The sequence below is a fragment of the Drosophila gunungcola genome, chromosome 3R (assembly GCF_025200985.1).
Source record: "Drosophila gunungcola strain Sukarami chromosome 3R, Dgunungcola_SK_2, whole genome shotgun sequence".
NCBI lineage: Eukaryota > Metazoa > Arthropoda > Insecta > Diptera > Drosophilidae > Drosophila > Drosophila gunungcola.
In genome coordinates this window covers 3752292-3772300 of record NC_069139.1, presented here as the reverse complement: position 1 = coordinate 3772300, position 20009 = coordinate 3752292, and the positions used below count along the sequence as shown (strand labels likewise).

The 20009-nt window shown below is 35.9% G+C and overlaps 1 protein-coding gene across 8 annotated transcripts in view; it reads left to right on the top strand.

Annotated features, from left to right (window-relative positions):
* Positions 1 to 5759, top strand: part of LOC128252227 (uncharacterized) — a 69536-nt gene extending 63777 nt beyond the window's left edge. For 5 of the 8 annotated variants that reach the window (XM_052979802.1, XM_052979795.1, XM_052979838.1 and 2 more), the window contains one exon: positions 1759 to 5759. In XM_052979802.1, coding sequence (XP_052835762.1) covers positions 1759 to 1800 — 42 coding nt within the window. In that variant the 3' untranslated portion in view covers positions 1801 to 5759. Of the gene's footprint in view, positions 1 to 246 lie in introns of all 8 variants that reach the window. The other 3 variants (XM_052979811.1, XM_052979846.1, XM_052979821.1) reach the window with 2 other exon arrangements.
* The last annotated feature ends 14250 nt before the right edge of the window (positions 5760 to 20009 follow it).

Genomic DNA, 20009 nt, shown 5'->3' with positions numbered 1-20009 from the left:
TGCCATAAATTCGACGTTTGCATTAGCTTTTAAGTGTAATATATTTGCCAATTAGTTTGTTCGTTTTATTTGTTTATCTCGTGCGCTCACATTATTCAATGCCAGCAGAATATTTATTATTGCCCATCAAATATTAAATATATGTGTTGTAAACAGAGAAGCAAGCCCCGTTTTTGCATTACAATTAATTTTATTCCGATTACTACTTTTTTCCAATTCTTACTAACACCCATATTATTTTTTAAGGTTTATCCTTTACTCTTGCAGGCACAGTAAACGCAAAAAGCCAAAAACCAGAAAATCAAAAACCAAAATTTTTAAGTACAGCTGCAATTTTCTGAACAGAATCAAAACCAAACTGAGCTGTAAATAAAATGCGAAGCGCAGAACACACAAATTGCAAACAAATTGATGGCAACTTGAAGTTTGGCGATTTTAGCGAGCTGCACCCCAGAAACAAGAGCAAGCGCTAGCGAATGCAAAATCCAAAATCCCACACCCACATAAATATATATCTATATATATATACATATATATATATATGATAAACTAGAGCATAAATATCTGTCAACGCCCGTTGAGTAAGCATCATCGGGGGAAGCAAACAATTATTATGTATATGCAAAAAGCAAGGAAAGCGAACGTATTTTTAACCCTAGTTGCTTACACCACACTCACACACCCAAACACACATAAATCACACACCATATATTTTAATGCTTTATGTAAATGTGTTGAAGCACGGCGCGTATAAAAATAATAATGACAATTATTAATTAAAGAAGGCAACAGCACCAGGAGAGCGTGAATAAAAAAAGGGGAATATAAATTGGACTAAGGAAAACGTAAATCGAGTGGGTTGTAGCAGCCTAAATCAAACACAGTCGCGGCATTAAATTAAAATAAACATAATTAAAAATGCGTTAAAATTAATTAAGCGCACACGGACAGGCACACATGTATGCAAGTAAATATTTGTGTGTGTGTGTGTGTGCAAACAGCCCTTAACCCACACAAAATCATCCTTTTGAAAGCAGGACCCGCATCATTTTGTATTGCCTACTTTTGTGCGCGGTTTGGTTCTAGCTTAGCCCACACACACACACACATTCGAACATTACTTTCACTGGGCAAGTGAAAGCAGATTTTTACTTTTTGAATTAATTCAACATTTACACTTTACAAAGTTGTGTGTAAAAGTTTAAAGGTTTAATAGATATGTAAAATCTACTTTCACCCACCCAAAGACACACTTAGCACTAGTGCCTATAAATATAATAGATGATACTGCTTAGAAACAACTGCCAGTTATCGGGCCAAGTGCAGTTGATTGGCCAACTAGCTCGTCATGTCCTGCTATCATCATTTCCTATATAGAATGCAACTGAAAGTTCACGCACTCACACCGATTTGTGATCGATCAGCAATCGAAAGACAGGTTCCTACACACGCACACTTACACGGTCTTCTCACCAGCACTCGCAGTTCGAAGTATCTGAAGATATAGTAATTGTATCGTATAAAAGTCCAGGAAAATCCAGCCAGCCAACCAATTGTTTGCCTGAAATCCGAATCTTCTTGTTTCATTAAGTCCTAAGTTTCTCGCTTTACTTTCAACAAGCGCTTCACGAGAGCCACATGTACAAAGCAGCCGCAAAAATGTTTCAAACTCCCTCCAAACAACTTACTCTTAAAATAAACAAAACACGCCAGTATTAACCCATGTTTGTACATGTTACGTTTATGATTTTATTTCAGTTGCCAGAAGAGGAATGGTTAGCTGCAAATTTGTTGTGTTAGTTCTCTGTTGTTTAGGCCAAACGAAAGCGATAAGGAAATCCAAATTAAACAAAACCAAACCAAATCACACTGAAACCGAACCGATAACCAAACAGAATATCCAAGTAGCTAAAGATACATATGTGGTATGAGTACGAGTAATACAATATATAAAAAGAGAAAGACAGAGAGAGAGAGAGAGAGAGAGAGCAGAAAAACACAAGTAAAATATATTGAAAACAATCAAAGTATGCCATCGAATGATATTAATTGATATTAGCTAATCGAGCATAGCCGTAATAAAGTAGATATTATCGCCTAATCATATAAGCCAATATAAACACTTGCAGCCCAAAAAGACAGTGAGAGAAAAAGAAGCCGTCACACACAGGACACGATACCCAAAAGGCAAGCATTAATCAACTTATAGACAACACCAAACACACTCACTCACTCACTCACTGAAAAGCTAGAGGGATCGAGAATTTCAGAAGCATACAATAGGCATATGGTACATACAACTAAAAGTGTAGAGTATATAAATGTAAAGTGGTAAAGCCTAGACTTAGAGTTGGTTGATAAGTACATAGAGTATAAAGCATATGCATTAAACCAACATGCTTATATAACATATAGCAGATATAGAGACACACACACACACAACCCACTCACACACATGGTGTTTACATATAGAGGAGAAAAACTAAATGCGAGCAACGTATGCTAAATGATATTTATTGTATATTGTGTTGTATGCGTTGGATGATAAATCACAAATAGTTGTTCAAAATGAAAACCAATTAAAACGATGACAGCAGCAACAAGAACAGCAAGCAAAAATCCCCAAGTAATAGAATATAGCAATACGCATACGTAACGTAATCGCAATCGCAATCGCAATCGCATTCGCATATATTCGTACGTATCGGACAATTAAGCTGCAAGGGACGAAAAGGACGAGGCTTGATTTGCATTTGACACGCCCCAATCCCCAAAGCGACTGGCAGCATGGAATTTGTTATGTCATTTTTTAGTGGAATTTTTCGCAGATAACGGAGCAGAGCATTTAGTTACTCGCGTGTGGCCCTAGCACCAGTAAATGTCTATTGATAATACCCACACCGGAACACGTATAAATATACAAAATAGTATATGGTTTATACTATATGTTTGCAGGATGCGCTCACTCAGTACGAAAAGATGGGTCATGGGTTTTTAACCAAGGATCCGAGGATCGGCGGGACACGTAGTAGTCTTTAGGCGCAGTCGTACTGTATATTTAAATGTTTTTAGCACTAGAATTTAGAGGAACTACGAGGCGCATGGCATGCGACTTAGATGTAGATGTGATTTTAAAGAGGGCGGGATTGGGCCGCATAAATGCAAAGTGAAGTGAATCTGACAAATGCATTTTCTGTTGTTATTTTATTTTCTAGAAATTTTGTTAAATAAAAAAAAAACGCGAGAACAAAATTTGAAATGTTGTTGACCAAAAGAAAAAAAATAAAATAATCTATACAATATAAAAACCAGTTTCGCAGAAAAACAAAAATTTGGCTAGGAAAACAAAGAAGAGAAAAAAACATTTATAAGTGAAAGGGTTTATAGTTAAGACAGAAAAAACGAAAAAAAAAAATTATCGGTTTGTTTGTTAATGTTTGCGCTACATATCAGTAAAGAGTTAAAATGGGTAGTTGGCACGTAGAAATAGTGAAGAGTTGGAAACTAAATAAGAATTGAAATGTGGAAGGTAAGAAGCATAAAAACAAGCTGGTGAAGACGATGAACTAAATAATATACAAATATAAAAGAAAAAAAGAAAAAACAATTAAAAACATATATAAATAACAGCTGTAACTGTATGTATTTATGTTGTGTAACTATAAAATGTGCTAAGTCATTTATATACGTCTATATATATATATGAACATATACAAAGTATTTATACACATGGAAGCCCACGTCACATATACAGCAGACAGCAGAAAGCAAAAAGGTCTAATCCTGGTAGAGGAATTTGCCCCTAACAAGGCCACTACAAAAGTACTGTGTAGCTGCACTATAGTGCAGGATGATTAATATTATTCATCGACTCAGGTTCCGTTCCGATCATAGCCCATTGCCATTGCCACCATTAGTCAAGCATAATTCAATTCCGAGTCCTTCGCTTTGTGTTGCTAATTCGGTTTGGTTTCAAAGCCAACCAACAACACACACTGAAACGATTGCAGTTATTAACCATAAACTACAATTTCCAATTAGTCAATTCGAAGTGTAATTAACTGGAGTGCTGAGACCGGAGCAGTTAGCAAAATTTACCACACGCAGCGCGAAAAACAAGCGATGCATGTGGGGGCACACATAGCATATAGTAAATTAAACTAAACGAAGGGAAAACAAATTTTAACGAGATCCAATTGCAGCAAGGCGAAACCGAAAATCAATCAAATAAAAGTATTATCTAAGCTACAAACAATTATATATATTTACATGCAGACAGACTTTGCAGTGCATACTATTTATCCGAGTTCTGAGTGTGTTTTCCGTAAGTTTAATTACACACCAGTTGAGGATAAGGCAGGAAATCTCATTTACAGGCAGACACAGAGCAGAAATATTATATAACTAGCCACGAGAACCGTGTTGGAACCAAATTAGATTCAGTATATTCCGAGCAGGCAGGATATTTTTGTGCAATAAACCAGGCGGATTGAAAGGCATGTTATGCAATTAAAATTACACTAAGATTGTAAACAAATCAAATGCAAATGTAGAAAAATCAAACGATGAGCAAACAACCAAAAGCTGCTAACAAAACAAACATCAAAGGAAAAACAAAAGCTAAAACCGAAAAAAGTTTTGGAAGGCATTCGACACGAGGACAGAACTCACAGATACAAATACAGATACAGATACAGAAACAGACACAGACATAGATATCGATATTATACGAACAATATATATATATATATATATATACAGACGTAAAATATGATAAGTAAATAGCAAATAACTAAAGTAAACAAAGTATAGATATCGACTGCAGTATTGCAAATATTTTGTAGAAATTTAAGCATGTTTGAGTGTGTTTTAGGACAAGGACTAGTAAACACAAAGGCGAAAGGCAAACAGGATGAAAAAATCGAAAACATTGTAGCGGAATATAAGGGCCGAAAACATAAGCAAACAACCAAACAAACAAACAAAAAATAACAGCAAGAACAAAGCCGAAAATTCAAAAACCTAATGCATAAGTTAAGTATTAAATATACACTAAAACAGAAATATATATACAATTTAAATACGGCATCACAAGTCACACACAGACATACACACACACGCACACACCAACACATACGAAACGGCATTTGCATAAGAAAACACACAAGTGAAACAACGTAACGAATATTACAAGAGTTAATCAAATTAAGCATAACAAGAAATTCAAAGGAAAAATATTTATAGTTGAAAAAAACAAACAAACAAATAAAAACCAGGATAATTTGGTTGCGTATTTGTATACCAACGCGCCAAAGAAACCCGAAAAACCCAAGAGCGAAATGCAAGCAAAATATTATACAACAATGTCAGCGAAGCGTAGAGGTCACCATCTCCCATCGAGAAGGTTTCGAAAGAGAGGTGACCGCGACAAGTGGGGAATGGCTTAAGAGCTGGACGCTGGGTTGCCATAAGAGGCGAAACGCATAGAGAAATTATACTTAGGTGACAGCAAAAAAAAACACACACATAAAAATAACACAAAAACAAGAGTGTAATAACAAACAAGAAAAGAAAAGAAAAAGCGAAGGAAAGAGAAGAGAGGAAAAAAGGCGAGATGGAAAAACAAAGAACAACTGCAACATAGAAATGATGAAAATAAGTAAATATACCGAATAAACAACAAAAATTATATTATGTATACATAAATATATTGAAAGAAAACAAATAAAAACGAACAAAAAAATTTTGTAAAAATAAAACATCTTGTTTGTGTTCGAATTTCTGTGGATTTTTTTTCAGAATGGATACATTTGGTCATGGATGAAGTTAAACTTTATATGTTTTTATCCGATTTAAAGGTGCTAAAAACGTTATAAAATGATAAATTATGGGAATTCTGCGTTGGTTGTAATTAAGTTAGATTCTTGGCTCTATTTAATTATATTTTTTATTTATTATAGAACCATATCGAATTGTATACAATTTAGTTATTATTATAATTTTATTGTATTGTATGAAATATTTAAGCTTTTATATTTATTATAGAAGATTGTCGAATTGTTTAAAATTTTTATTAATATTTTTAAAAGTCATTGATTATTTTATAAAATCTGAATCTCCTAACACAGAAAACTTTTTAAAGAGTTAATTTATTGAGCTCACCCCAGCCTTTGTCATTGCCATAAAATTCCGGCAAGATGATTTTGCATTTTGTTGTTCGTTTGCTTTATGATTTCTGCATATGGCAGATTCCCCGTCTGGTTTTTCTCATTCCCCCGAAGCTTTTGGCCATCGCTATCTGGCTGTTGTTGTTCATCTTCCTTGTTTTTTTGGGGGGAGAGCGAGCTTCGCTTTCCATTTACACAGGTGACATGAAGAAGACGTCCTGCTACTTATGCGTATGCCCCACAGGTGAGTTCGTTAAAAACATTTATGCCCCGGATGGGGATCCCTCCGAGAACCGAGAGCAGAGCCACCTGCTTCTTGGATGGATTGGCATAACAAAGGCTGAAGACGGCACGTGCAACAATAACAAATCAAAAATTTACAAAAACAGAACAGCGACAAAATGCTGAAGGGGAAAACAGCAACCGGAGGTGGAGATGGAAAATGCAAAGCGGAGAAAAATGTTTAAAACATATTTTTTCGGCAATTCTTTTTGTTGTTTTAGCGTCGCGACTGCTGGCTCTTGTTTCACATTTTTGCCGCAGGTTAAAACCAGCAGACTCACACACTCACACATGCAATCGAGCCCCCATTTATATTTATTGTGTGCGTGTGAGTGTGTCTATTATCACAAGGATTTCAAGAGCACACACCCACACACTCATACACCAAAGACTCCATGATGGCTGCATTTTTAAGCAACATATGCGTTACTTTCACTTTCACTTCCCCCACACACACACATACAAATATGTGCGAGCAAAGTAATGGCGCTATGTTTGATTTGCATTGCAAATCGGCGTAATTTTGCAAAATGTCTTCCTATAAAGGAAACAATATGTTTTATTTACTTACATTTGACTTTGATTTCACTGTGTCATTCGCAACCCTCGTCTGATTTTGCTTTCGCAGGCGTGCACATGTTGGCCTTAGTTTCCTTAGCCTTCAAAAAACAAAAAGGCGAAATATCATATAAAAAGTGAAATCCAAGCCATTGCTTATTTTAACTTTACCCAGGAAATAGATGGGGGCGTAGGGAAAAATAGATTGTTTGACTTGGAAATGCTGTGTACATACGGATAAGTACATTTTCGCCAGCAAAAAGTTTTTCTAGGGATATATTTAGACTTGTACGAAAAATCACAGCTGTATTTAAGCATGCCATTGCTTACTTACTCTGACTTAAATTCCGTAATAATATTGTTTTTAGAGCGGAAATGGTTGGTTAACCAAAAGGCGGATTGGAAATGAATTGTTACAAGTAAACAACACTTTAAAAGAAATTTTACTACAGAGTTTTAAGTAAATATATTTAGAAATTATTGGAACTTAAATATATGTTTTATAAATATATAAATTTCCATTGATTGATATTTTATTAAGTTATGCTAACAAAGATTTTAATATGTATGCTATAGTAAAAACTATTCTAAATAATATAAAAGATTTAAGAAATCTAGGCCATTATTTGTTAAGTGCATAATCCGACCTTCGAATTGCCACAGTTAACAGCTCCACTACACTTGACGGCATGTTTAGTTAATAATTCGCATGGCTGAGAGCCTGTCGCCTCCGCTAAGACGACACGGTAGCAAGAAGCATTTTCTGCATAACAGGATATTTGCAGAATAAAAAGAATGTATCAGCAGCAGCTGCAGCCGGATGCCAAAAGGGGGCGGTGTGGAGAAGGGGGGCATGGTCGGAGACTAACAGGACGTGCAGCTGTGCGACGGAAACCGGAAATGCGCAAATAGCAGGGCACTGAAGATTTTTACGCTCAGCACGATTCCGCACGGTCTGTGACCGCATGCAGAGCACACTTTCCAGTGTTCAGTGTTCAGTGCTCACTGCAAGCTGAGTGGCTCCATATCCCCATATCCTGATCCTGATGCCAGCAGATTAGACACTCAACAGGACGAACAGAACGAACGGGGGAGCAGCAATGCAGCTGGCAGGCGACAACGCCACTTGACAGCAGATATGCATTTGTGTTTTGTCTCTCAACTCCCGTGATGTCATCGCATATCCTGCCCCAAAAAGTATGCTCCCCTTTAATTGGGTCATTCGCAAGCGAAAATAAAAAAACAACATTTGCCAATACACGTGAATCATTAACATAGAAAGCACCCCGTAATTTATGGCCAAAGATGGTATTTTTTGGCATATTACCGGACGCTTATGACGGCTAACTGATACAGATGCCACCCCAAGGAAAACACGTTCTGCTACCTATATCCTCGGACAACCACAATCCGGAACATACTATAATGAAGCAAACAACATTTTTCGCAGAGGAAGCAGGTCCTGCCCACAATGTCCTCCTGTACGTTACAAGTAGCCGAATATCCTCGGCTCATAACACAAAACAGAACAAATGTCCTCTGCTGATAAAGCCTCATAATAAATGTCGACCTTTCGTTTTTCCATTTATATTATCAACTCAGGGGGAACACCGAAACGAGGACTTTTGGACAGCCACCACAGGATAAAAAGAGGCAGCTGGTGGCCTCCACCCCCCTCCTGCTCCTGCTTCGTCTGTCTGTCCGAACTGGGAAAAGTGGGCGTGGCCGTATTGTGGCTGCTGCTACCGTATTACCTGTAGCATATATATGTATATATACTTAGTATATTAAAATTTATAACAAACAATGCGACATGCAAAAAAAAAGAAACCCAAGGCTGGTGAACTTGGGTCAAAAACTTTGGTATACTCTTTTAATTAAACAGGTAATGACCATTTGACTCAGATGTTTAGTTTTGAATGGTATGAACAATAATATAAATACTGAAAGTACAAAAAAAACATTTAAACATTTCTATAAATAAATAAAAACAAATATTACAAATAAATATATTCCGTTTTATGCACACAATCCTTATATATTGAAAGCCTATGTAAACAATTCTAGCTGCAATGTAGATGGTAAAAAGTCATTTATATATGCATTTTTAAATTAAAAGATGACCCTTTTTTAAAGAAAATAAACACCTTTATACTAAGTGACTATACTAAAACTAATACTACCTTATGTACTTTTCGTAAATAAATAACTTAAGCAAGAGCATTGGACAAACATCTTTCACTCGTACTTTTTCAGAGCTGCTCTTTTTATGGACGCAGGGCAAATCAAAGCTCCAGAACCTGAAGGACACACGCAGAGGCAAAGGCGGCGGAATTTATGATATTTTTCCCGTTTGTCGCCATATCAGATGAGCTAATAAAAAATATTATAATTACATATATCTGACGGGGCGGCGGTGACCGCAACGCCTTGGGTCCTGCGTCCTTCGTCCTTCGTGCTGCGCAGCTGGAGCAAAGTAAGCCATAAGAACAATTTAGACTTTGAAGTGCCATTGCCATGCGAACTTATTTTAATTAGACGCGCGCACATAAATGCTTAACGCCCTCGCCGCATAGCAGTTTCATCTGAGAGACAATGCCGACCGTCGACCGTCGACCATAAAAACAGGTGCCTTGCCCCAGAGCCCTGAGGGGTGAAAGGTAAAAGGTGAAAGGTGTGCGGCGAGTGCCGTGTCGTGTAACTCACATTAACCGATGCCATGCAATGCAGCCATAATAAGAGGCGAACGCAAGTTTAATTAGTGCAGCCAGTGAGGCCAAAGGAAAGCGGAAGCCTGTGGCCACCGTTGCGTATGAGCAATGTGTGTTCGTGTGATAAAACGGCCCAACCGCATCAAGGTCCTCCTCCAGCTCCAGCTCCAGCTCCAGCTCTAGCTCCACCTCCTCCTGTCTCTCTGTGGCCACTTTTATTGCTGTCATCCATCTGAGGAGTAAAACTCTTATGGCCATAAAACTCTAGAACGCACGGGGTAAAAACAAAGCCAAACCTAACCGAAAAACCAGGACAACAAAAAAACGAAAAACCAGAGCGGAGCCACCGCAAAAAATGTCAGAGTGCTGAACTAATAATGGCACCTGTCAAAATTCGTTAGCCCTCAGCTGCAGAACGGGGAAATCGGGGGAAACAACTTTGGTCCGAATGACGAAACTCAAGCGACATCCATAGTGATTTGGTTTGGCAGTTTTGTGTCATTTGCTGGATCCAACCGATGGCACACATGACTGAAGCTACACAGGGGGAAACTATTGTTTGCAGGTGAAAATTCGTATCAATAAAAAACTAATTACTATTGTTTGTATAGATTTGTTCTATCTATCTGTACAATTTAATTATATAATAAAAAACAAGAAGGAAAGCAAACTTCGGCAAGCCGAAGTTCATATACCCTTGCAGCTATTGCATTAATTAAATACTTTTGAAAACATTTAAATTATGATTTACTTGAGTATGTGCTAAAAAAAAACATTGAAACTATGATTATTTGCAGCTCAATTATTAGATAGTTATTTTATATATTTTTATTATTTCTATGGGAGCTATATGCTATAGACGTCCGATTTTGATAAAATTTATACCATAATTCTGAAATAATTAAACATTGCTATATGTCGAAGAACTAAACAAAAAATTAAAAAACAGAAAAGTTATAATTTTTTTCATTTATTTTTCCGATTGTTCCTATGGGAGCTATATGCTATAGTCGTCCGATTTTGATGAAATTGAAACCGTAATTCTGAAATATTAAACCATTACTATATCTCGAAGAACTAAACAAAAAATTAAAAAACAGCAAAGTTATAATTTTTTTTCATTTATTTTTCCGATTGTTCCTATGGGAGCTATATGCTATAGTCGTCCGATTTTGATGAAATTTAAACCGTAAATCGGAAATATTTTACCATTACTATATGTCGAAGAACTAAACAAAAAATTAAAAAACAGCAAAGTTATAATTTTTTTTCATTTATTTTTCCGATTGTTCCTATGGGAGCTATATGCTATAGTCGTCCGATCCGGCTCGTTCCGACTTATATACTACCTGCAATAGAAAGACAACTTTTGGGAAAGTTTCATGCAGATAGCTTTAAAACTGAGAGACTAGTTTGCATATAAACGGACGGACAGACGGACAGACGGACAGACGGACAGACGGACAGACGGACATGGCTAGATCGACTCTCCTAGTGATGCTGATCAAGAATATATATACTTTATAGGGTCGGAAACGTCTCCTTCACTGCGTTGCAAACTTCTGACTGAAATTATAATACCCTCTGCAAGGGTATAAAAATGCGTAAACTAACATAAATTAAGGAGCATTAAGCCAGAATTTGTGATGATTTAGAACGGGTGTTTTTTTTAGTGCAAAATGCCAAATCCTGAGTCGCACACTCGGATAGTTCCTGCTGATATGGCTCGAAGGACGCAGATGAATGAGGAAAAAACGGGGATCATATAGCAGCAGCAGTAGAAGCGGCAGCGAAGACAATGAAATTTATCACCCAACCGCAAAGCCACAAAACTACAGATACAACAACAAAAACGTGACATCTAATAAAGGCCAAGAAATGGAAAAAGGGGTGGAGTGGGAGGGCAGTGGCTCAACACCATTGTGCACCTATGTATGAATGTGAAGTCTAAGACTGCGCTTTAGTTATGCATTTTATGACTTTGATGGCTCTCTGGGATTATGGCCGTAATGCGTGGCATAAAAACCAGTCCCACCCTGGCCACACCGCACATACCTATTAAATAATGATGATGATCACCCGGCTTTTTTCGGTTTCTCGAAAAACTTAAATCGCTCTCCAAACAGCAGCCAGCCCATCAGTTTGCGTTGCTGTCGTGGGGAAGATGTCGCTGTTGTCCGACAAAGCCGCAAACACTTCATGAAACTCAACAACATGCAGCTGGAACAGCAGGAGCAGCAGGACGAGAAGGACTAGCCGGAGCAGAAGGAGCAGAAGGAGCTCATGGAGCTGGACACGACATGTGTGGCATGTGCCACACGCATGCGTTGCATGCCAATGTTGGCTGCCATATAAACAGAATAAGAAACTGCATAGAATTTGCAATGGCAATGAGAAAAGTGGAGCAGGACAGTAGGGAAGCCATTGCACGCAGAAAAAACCAGTCTTATGCCATCTATATATTCCCTAAAAATTCTAACTAATAGGGAATCACCAGCATTTTTAGTTTTTACAGATTTTTGTGTACTTATATTGCTATATTCAAAATAAAACTTAAATATTTTGTAATGATGCATAAAATTTCCAACAAACTGGCATTCACAGCTCAAAAATTTTGTTTTTAGTAAATTTTCGATAAAAATGATGATGGTACCCTTTATAAAAAATGCTAAAATCGGCGACCTCAAAAATATGACCTTAAATTGCAGTTTTTGGATCAAAACTATGGAAAATAATGGTTTAATGTTAGAATGTCATACCTCGTTGAACTCGTCATAAAATTTCCAACAAACTGGCATTCACAGCTCAAAAATTTTGTTTTGGGTAAATTTTCGATAAAAATGATGATGGTACCCCTTATAAAAAATGCTAAAATCGGCGACCTCAAAAATATGACCTTAAATTGCAGTTTTTGGATCAAAACTATGGAAAATAATGGTTTAATGTTAGAATGTCATACCTCGTTGAACTCGTCATAAAATTTCCAACAAACTGGCATTCACAGCTCAAAAATTTTGTTTTGGGTAAATTTTCAATAAAAATGATGATGGTACCCTTTATAAAAAATGCTAAAATCGGCGACCTCAAAAATATGACCTTAAATTGCAGTTTTTGGATCAAAACTATGGAAAATAATGGTTTAATTTTAGAATGTCATACCTCGTTGAACTCGTCATAAAATTTCCAACAAACTGGCATTCACAGCTCAAAAATTTTGTTTTGGGTAAATTTTCGATAAAAATGATGATGGTACCCCTTATAAAAAATGCTAAAATCGGCGACCTAAAAAATATGACCTTAAATTGCAGTTTTTGGATCAAAACTATGGAAAATAATGGTTTAATTTTAGAATGTCATACCTCGTTGAACTCGTCATAAAATTTCCAACAAACTGGCATTCACAGCTCAAAAATTTTGTTTTGGGTAAATTTTCAATAAAAATGATGATGGTACCCTTTATAAAAAATGCTAAAATCGGCGACCTCAAAAATATGACCTTAAATTGCAGTTTTTGGATCAAAACTATGGAAAATAATGGTTTAATGTTAGAATGTCATACCTCGTTGAACTCGCCATAAAATTTCCAACAAACTGGCATTCACAGCTCAAAAATTTTGTTTTGGGTAAATTTTCGATAAAAATGATGATGGTACCCCTTATAAAAAATGCTAAAATCGGCGACCTCAAAAATATGACCTTAAATTGCAGTTTTTGGATCAAAACTATGGAAAATAATGGTTTAATGTTAGAATGTCATACCTCGTTGAACTCGTCATAAAATTTCCAACAAACTGGCATTCACAGCTCAAAAATTTTGTTTTGGGTAAATTTTCAATAAAAATGATGATGGTACCCTTTATAAAAAATGCTAAAATCGGCGACCTCAAAAATATGACCTTAAATTGCAGTTTTTGGATCAAAACTATGGAAAATAATGGTTTAATGTTAGAATGTCATACCTCGCCATGAAATTTCCAACAAACTGGCATTCACAGCTCAAAAATTTTGTTTTGGGTAAATTTTCGATAAAAATGATGATGGTACCCCTTATAAAAAATGCTAAAATCGGCGACCTCAAAAATATGACCTTAAATTGCCGTTTTTGGATCAAAACTATGAAAAATAATGGTTTAATGTTAGAATGTCATACCTCGTTGAACTCGTCATAAAATTTCCAACAAACTGGCATTCACAGCTCAAAAATTTTGTTTTGGGTAAATTTTCAATAAAAATGATGATGGTACCCTTTATAAAAAATGCTAAAATCGGCGACCTCAAAAATATGACCTTAAATTGCAGTTTTTGGATCAAAACTATGGAAAATAATGGTTTAATGTTAGAATGTCATACCTCGTTGAACTCGCCATAAAATGTCCAACAAACTGGCATTCACAGCTCAAAAATTTTGTTTTGGGTAAATTTTCGATAAAAATGATGATGGTACCCCTTATAAAAAATGCTAAAATCGGCGACCTCAAAAATATGACCTTAAATTGCAGTTTTTGGATCAAAACTATGGAAAATAATGGTTTAATGTTAGAATGTCATACCTCGTTGAACTCGTCATAAAATTTCCAACAAACTGGCATTCACAGCTCAAAAATTTTGTTTTGGGTAAATTTTCAATAAAAATGATGATGGTACCCCTTATAAAAAATGCTAAAATCGGCGACCTAAAAAATATGACCTTAAATTGCAGTTTTTGGATCAAAACTATGGAAAATAATGGTTTAATTTTAGAATGTCATACCTCGTTGAACTCGTCATAAAATTTCCAACAAACTGGCATTCACAGCTCAAAAATTTTGTTTTGGGTAAATTTTCGATAAAAATGATGATAAGGGGTACTTATAAAAAAATGCTAAAATCAGCGACCTCGAAAATATGGCCTTAAATTGCAGTTTTTGGATCAAAACTATGGAAAATAATGGTTTAATGTTAGAATGTCATACCTCGTTGAACTCGCCATAAAATTTCCAACAAACTGGCATTCACAGCTCAAAAATTTTGTTTTGGGTAAATTTTCAATAAAAATGATGATGGTACCCCTTATAAAAAATGCTAAAATCGGCGACCTCAAAAATATGACCTTAAATTGCAGTTTTTGGATCAAAACTATGGAAAATAATGGTTTAATTTTAGAATGTCATACCTCGTTGAACTCGTCATAAAATTTCCAACAAACTGGCATTCACAGCTCAAAAATTTTGTTTTGGGTAAATTTTCGATAAAAATGATGATGGTACCCCTTATAAAAAATGCTAAAATCGGCGACCTCAAAAATATGACCTTAAATTGCCGTTTTTGGATCAAAACTATGAAAAATAATGGTTTAATGTTAGAATGTCATACCTCGTTGAACTCGTCATAAAATTTCCAACAAACTGGCATTCACAGCTCAAAAATTTTGTTTTGGGTAAATTTTCAATAAAAATGATGATGGTACCCTTTATAAAAAATGCTAAAATCGGCGACCTCAAAAATATGACCTTAAATTGCAGTTTTTGGATCAAAACTATGGAAAATAATGGTTTAATGTTAGAATGTCATACCTCGTTGAACTCGCCATAAAATGTCCAACAAACTGGCATTCACAGCTCAAAAATTTTGTTTTGGGTAAATTTTCGATAAATATGATGATGGTACCCCTTATAAAAAATGCTAAAATCGGCGACCTCAAAAATATGACCTTAAATTGCAGTTTTTGGATCAAAACTATGGAAAATAATGGTTTAATGTTAGAATGTCATACCTCGTTGAACTCGTCATAAAATTTCCAACAAACTGGCATTCACAGCTCAAAAATTTTGTTTTGGGTAAATTTTCAATAAAAATGATGATGGTACCCCTTATAAAAAATGCTAAAATCGGCGACCTAAAAAATATGACCTTAAATTGCAGTTTTTGGATCAAAACTATGGAAAATAATGGTTTAATTTTAGAATGTCATACCTCGTTGAACTCGTCATAAAATTTCCAACAAACTGGCATTCACAGCTCAAAAATTTTGTTTTGGGTAAATTTTCGATAAAAATGATGATAAGGGGTACTTATAAAAAAATGCTAAAATCAGCGACCTCGAAAATATGGCCTTAAATTGCAGTTTTTGGATCAAAACTATGGAAAATAATGGTTTAATGTTAGAATGTCATACCTCGTTGAACTCGCCATAAAATTTCCAACAAACTGGCATTCACAGCTCAAAAATTTTGTTTTGGGTAAATTTTCAATAAAAATGATGATGGTACCCCTTATAAAAAATGCTAAAATCGGCGACCTCAAAAATATGACCTTAAATTGCAGTTTTTGGATCAAAACTATGGAAAATAATGGTTTAATTTTAGAATGTCATACCTCGTTGAACTCGTCATAAAATTTCCAACAAACTGGCATTCACAGCTCAAAAATTTTGTTTTGGGTAAATTTTCAATAAAAATGATGATGGTACCCTTTATAAAAAATGCTAAAATCGGCGACCTCAAAAATATGACCTTAAATTGCAGTTTTTGGATCAAAACTATGGAAAATAATGGTTTAATGTTAGAATGTCATACCTCGTTGAACTCGCCATAAAATTTCCAACAAACTGGCATTCACAGCTCAAAAATTTTGTTTTGGGTAAATTTTCGATAAAAATGATGATGGTACCCCTTATAAAAAATGCTAAAATCGGCGACCTCAAAAATATGACCTTAAATTGCCGTTTTTGGATCAAAACTATGAAAAATAATGGTTTAATGTTAGAATGTCATACCTCGTTGAACTCGTCATAAAATTTCCAACAAACTGGCATTCACAGCTCAAAAATTTTGTTTTGGGTAAATTTTCGATAAAAATGATGATGGTACCCCTTATAAAAAATGCTAAAATCGGCGACCTAAAAAATATGACCTTAAATTGCAGTTTTTGGATCAAAACTATGGAAAATAATGGTTTAATTTTAGAATGTCATACCTCGTTGAACTCGTCATAAAATTTCCAACAAACTGGCATTCACAGCTCAAAAATTTTGTTTTGGGTAAATTTTCAATAAAAATGATGATGGTACCCTTTATAAAAAATGCTAAAATCGGCGACCTCAAAAATATGACCTTAAATTGCAGTTTTTGGATCAAAACTATGGAAAATAATGGTTTAATGTTAGAATGTCATACCTCGTTGAACTCGCCATAAAATTTCCAACAAACTGGCATTCACAGCTCAAAAATTTTGTTTTGGGTAAATTTTCGATAAAAATGATGATAAGGGGTACTTATAAAAAAATGCTAAAATCAGCGACCTCGAAAATATGGCCTTAAATTGCAGTTTTTGGATCAAAACTATGGAAAATAATGGTTTAATGTTAGAATGTCATACCTCGTTGAACTCGCCATAAAATTTCCAACAAACTGGCATTCACAGCTCAAAAATTTTGTTTTGGGTAAATTTTCGATAAAAATGATGATGGTACCCCTTATAAAAAATTCTAAAATCGGCGACCTCAAAAATATGACCTTAAATTGCCGTTTTTGGATCAAAACTATGGAAAATAATGGTTTAATGTTAGAATGTCATACCTCGTTGAACTCGTCATAAAATTTCCAACAAACTGGCATTCACAGCTCAAAAATTTTGTTTTGGGAAAATTTTCGATAAAAATGATGATGGTACCCTTTATAAAAAATGCTAAAATCGGCGACCTCGAAAATATGAGTTTAAATTGTAGTTTTTTAATCAAAACTATGAAAAATTATGGTTTATTGTTAGAATGTCATACCTCGTTGAACTCGCCATAAAATTTCCAACAAACTGGCATTCACAGCTCAAAAATATTGTTTTGGGTAAATTTTCGATAAAAAATGCTAAAATCGGCGACCTTTACTTTGTTTGTTTAAGTATTTGCAACTTTTTTTTTTAAATCATGTTTAAATTTCCATACATTAAAGTAAGTTACAAAGGTTTTCGGTAAACCATTAAACCATTATTTATTTAAAACTAAATTAACCAAATAGTGATTTCTGTAAAAGGAATTTATTGACTAAAACTCGATCGAAATATACATATTTTTGACTCTAAACTATTATTTGATGTAAAATAAGAATAAATTTATAATAAATTATTTATAAATTCTTAATCCTTGACTGACTAAGCTGATATTTGTCTCGCTGTGTGGCAAAGCTAAGCGGCAGCTGGCCAAAGACGAAGGAAGTTGGTTGGCTGCCATGTCAACGGCTAAATGACACTGGCACTGGGAATGGGAATGGCAATAGTACTGGTTTTGGTACTGGGGACAGTGGCCCTGTGGGTGCTGGTGTGTGTTATTGTGTGTCTGCTGGTGTGTGCAAGTGTGCTATGCGGTTGTGTGCCACTTCCGGTGACAATGTGCAACCGTGGCAAAAGGAATGAATACGACGACGTGCAAGTGAACGAGCCGGATGAATGGTCAGTAGCAATGCACAAAGGCCGGCGACTCGATTTGGGATTGCAACAGGAATAGGAATTGGAATAGGAATACGAATACGAATAGGGATATAGCCAGAAATAAGAACAGGAATGGGCCGGGGACTTATACTCTGACTCGGAATCGCAATGTTTGCCGGTGCATCCAAAACACTTGCCATGCAGCCAATACTTTGAAAATATGTGTGAATATTCCCCAGCTACTTCCTCCGGTCCAATTCGTATCTGTCTCTGCATTAAGATTTATGACAAAGGGACATGTGTAATTTAAAGCTCATAAATTTATCGCTGCACTGTGAAAATATCTGTCAGTTGCCATGTCAACTCATCCAAAATCAGGCCCCTGAACAAAACTGATTCATAGAGAAATCAGCATAGTTCATTATGAGTTCAATTTAAATCGAAAAAATGAGCATAGTGTCAAGTAATTTAATAAAATTGCAATTATCCTAAACCTATTTGATTGTATCTGTATCTTTTCTGGGAATGGGTTTGACTTTAGTGCCCCTAACTGCAACGATAAATTCAATTAATTGCATTTCATTTCGATTATCCTGGGTCGCAAACGCTTTGCCACATAAATGTCAATTGCGTTCATTGAATTCTTGAGTGGTGGTCGTCGGATAGCGGTCTCTATCTGCCCTGCCCTCATCCTAATGTCTAATTTTTGCACATTAATGCCATCCAACATTTTTATGCAGCGTCATAAAACTCATTTTACGAGGGCACGCATATATGCCACCCAATGTTTGTTGTTCGCCTAATTAGATTAGTTAGTTGCGCATTCTTGGGCCGAGGGAAAAAGATTGGGCCTGTCATAGGGGAATGATTTGGTTATTTCGGCTGCTTCAGAGATTGACTTTTGGTCGAATGGCAGAAACTAATTGGCAGGTTGTTGTAGGCTTTATTTACCAAGCTTTCTTCGTTTAATTGGCGCATTTGCCGAGCTGCATTTTGCCAAAAATGTTCTTTCGATAAATTCTCGGTGCATTGTTAATTAATTAAATGGCAACAGCAGAGCCTGATGTTTGGGCTCGTTAAAAACGATGCAGGCCGGGTGATATCACTGTGGGCCAGTCGTGTCCAGGGGCTGCTGCAAAAGGCCTTTATCTACTAGCTGAAATCGCCCCCCGTTCGTAGACTCGTTAATCCACAACTATGCATCTGACATCGAGCCAGGGATTTTTGCAACCAAGATATTTTCCATCTCTCGACCTTTGTTCTGCTCGAAACTGCAGCCAAATGTGCTAAAATGGTACGTTATCAGTGCGTATACTTGATTTTTATACGCACACTTAAGCAAATAACTGCAGGCATTATTTCAAAAATCGAAAATTAAAAGCAAACAACAGAGAATGCGAGAAAGAGTGAGAGAAAGCAGAGCCATGGCAGATGGTCATATTGAAAAGACACACAAGGAGAAAAGGAGAAAGGCGGAGGCAAAGTTTTAATATAAAGTGATGCGAAGTGTTTTCCTTGCGAATTTACCTTCAATTTATGCATTTATGAATATGTAAGCACATTCGAGTGAACAAACATTGTGTGTGCAACTGTATGTGTGAGTGCAGTCGAGTGGCACATGAACACACATACACCCACACCCACACACACACACACATTGATTAATAAAACGCATTAGACTAAGAAGTTTTGCGCTCTGCCGAAAAGCATTTCCCATTGCTCAGCCCCAAGACATTTCGTCATGCGAAACACAGGAGGCGAAATGAAATATTTATGGATTAATGTTTTATTTAGCCCGTAGAAAAGCAAAAGAAAAAAAAAACTAAATACAAAGCACAGCTAAATTTGTCTGGCCATGTGCGAAATTACGTATTTTGAAATGCAAGCGCAA